Genomic DNA, 1,973 nt, shown 5'->3' with positions numbered 1-1,973 from the left:
TCACCCTAGCATGTAACACTCACCCTAGCATGTAACACTCACCCTAGCATGTAACACTCACCCTAGCATGTAACACTGGCCCTAGCACGTAACACTCACCCTAGCACGTAACACTCACCCTAGCATGTAACACTGGCCCTAGCATGTAACACTGACCCTAGCATGTAACACTCACCCTAGCACGTAACACTGACCCTAGTACGTAACAATGACCCTAGCATGTAACACTGACCCTAGCACGTAACACTGACCCTAGTACGTAACACTCACCCTAGCACGTAACACTCACCCTAGTACGTAACACTCACCCTAGCACGTAACACTCACCCTAGCACGTAACACTCACCCTAGCATGTAACACTCACCCTAGCACGTAACACTCACCCTAGCACGTAACAATGACCCTAGCATGTAACACTCACCCTAGCACGTAACACTGACCTTTGTTGATGAAGGAGGTGTTCGTGTTCTCTGTGTAGCGTTTGTAGCTGTCTAGCACGTAACACTGACCCTAGCATATAACACTGACCCTAGCACGTAACACTGACCCTAGCACGTAACACTGACCCTAGCATGTAACACTGACCCTAGCACGTAACACTGACCCCAGCATGTAACACTGACCCTAGCATGTAACACTCACCCTAGCATGTAACACTGACCCTAGCATGTAACACTGACCCTAGCACGTAACACTGACCCTAGCACGTAACACTCACCCTAGCATGTAACACTCACCCTAGCACGTAACACTGACCTTTGTTGATGAAGGAGGTGTTCGTGTTCTCGGTGTAGCGTTTGTAGCTGACTAGCACGTAACACTGACCCTAGCATGTAACACTCACCCTAGCACGTAACACTCACCCTAGCACGTAACACTGACCTTTGTTGATGAAGGAGGTGTTCGCGTTCTCGGTGTAGCGTTTGTAGCTGACTAGCACGTAACACTGACCCTAGCATGTAACACTCACCCTAGCACGTAACACTCACCCTAGCACGTAACACTCACCCTAGCATGTAACACTCACCCTAGCACGTAACACTGACCCTAGCACGTAACACTGACCTTTATTGATGAAGGTGAAGTCCGCGTTCTCTGTGTAGCGTTTGTAGCTGACCGCATCGTTCTTCTTCATGAAGTCGAAGGTCGTGTGTGCGACAATTCCCTCCACCTGCTCGTCTGTCAACTCACGGCCCAGGAAGCGACCGATGCGGCGAACGTGACCCTCGTGGTCCTGTAATCAGACAGGGAGGCTGATAAATAACTAGAGATACATCATACTCAATTATTACTCAGACACGGAGGCTGATGAATAACTAGAGATACATCATACTCAATTATTACTCAGACACGGAGGCTGATAAATAACTAGAGATACATCGAGTAATAATTAAGTATGATATATCTCTAGTTATTCATCAGCCTCTATGTCTGAGTAATAATTGAGTATGATGCATCTCTAGTTAAATTATCAGCCTCCATGTCTGAGTAATAATTGAGTATGATATATCTCTAGTTATTTATCAGCCTCCGTGTCTGAGTTCTCTAGTTATTTATCAGCCTCCGTGTCTGAATAATTGAGTATGATTCCGTGTCTGAGTTGTATCTCTAGTTATTTATCAGCCTCATACTCAATTATTACTCAGACACGGAGGCTGATAAATAACTAGAGATACATCATACTCAATTATTACTCAGACACGGAGGCTGATAAATAACTAGAGATACATTAACTAGATACATCATACTCCATTATTACTCAGACACGGAGGCTGATAAATAACTATAGATACATCATACTCAATTATTACTCAGACACGGAGGCTGATGAATAACTAGAGATATATCATACTCAATTATTACTCAGACATGGAGGCTGATAAATAACTAGAGATACATCATACTCAATTATTACTCAGACACGGAGGCTGATGAATAACTAGAGATACATCATACTCAATTATTACTCAGA

At 44.3% G+C, this 1,973-nt stretch overlaps 1 protein-coding gene across 1 annotated transcript in view; it reads right to left on the bottom strand.

Annotated features, from left to right (window-relative positions):
• Positions 1–418: 418 nt before the first annotated feature.
• Positions 419–1,973, bottom strand: part of LOC106817878 (sulfotransferase family cytosolic 2B member 1-like) — a 7,307-nt gene continuing 5,752 nt past the window's right edge. Inside the window, exons 3-4 of the mRNA XM_014822589.1 lie at positions 1,029–1,235; positions 419–511 (exon numbers count right to left, since the gene is read on the bottom strand). Coding sequence (XP_014678075.1) covers positions 419–511; positions 1,029–1,235 — 300 coding nt within the window. The remainder of the gene's footprint in view (positions 512–1,028; positions 1,236–1,973) is intronic.

The sequence above is a fragment of the Priapulus caudatus genome, unplaced genomic scaffold, assembly GCF_000485595.1.
Source record: "Priapulus caudatus unplaced genomic scaffold, Priapulus_caudatus-5.0.1 Scaffold1903, whole genome shotgun sequence".
Taxonomy (NCBI): domain Eukaryota; kingdom Metazoa; phylum Priapulida; class Priapulimorpha; order Priapulimorphida; family Priapulidae; genus Priapulus; species Priapulus caudatus.
This window is presented reverse-complemented; position numbering and strand designations above follow the sequence as displayed.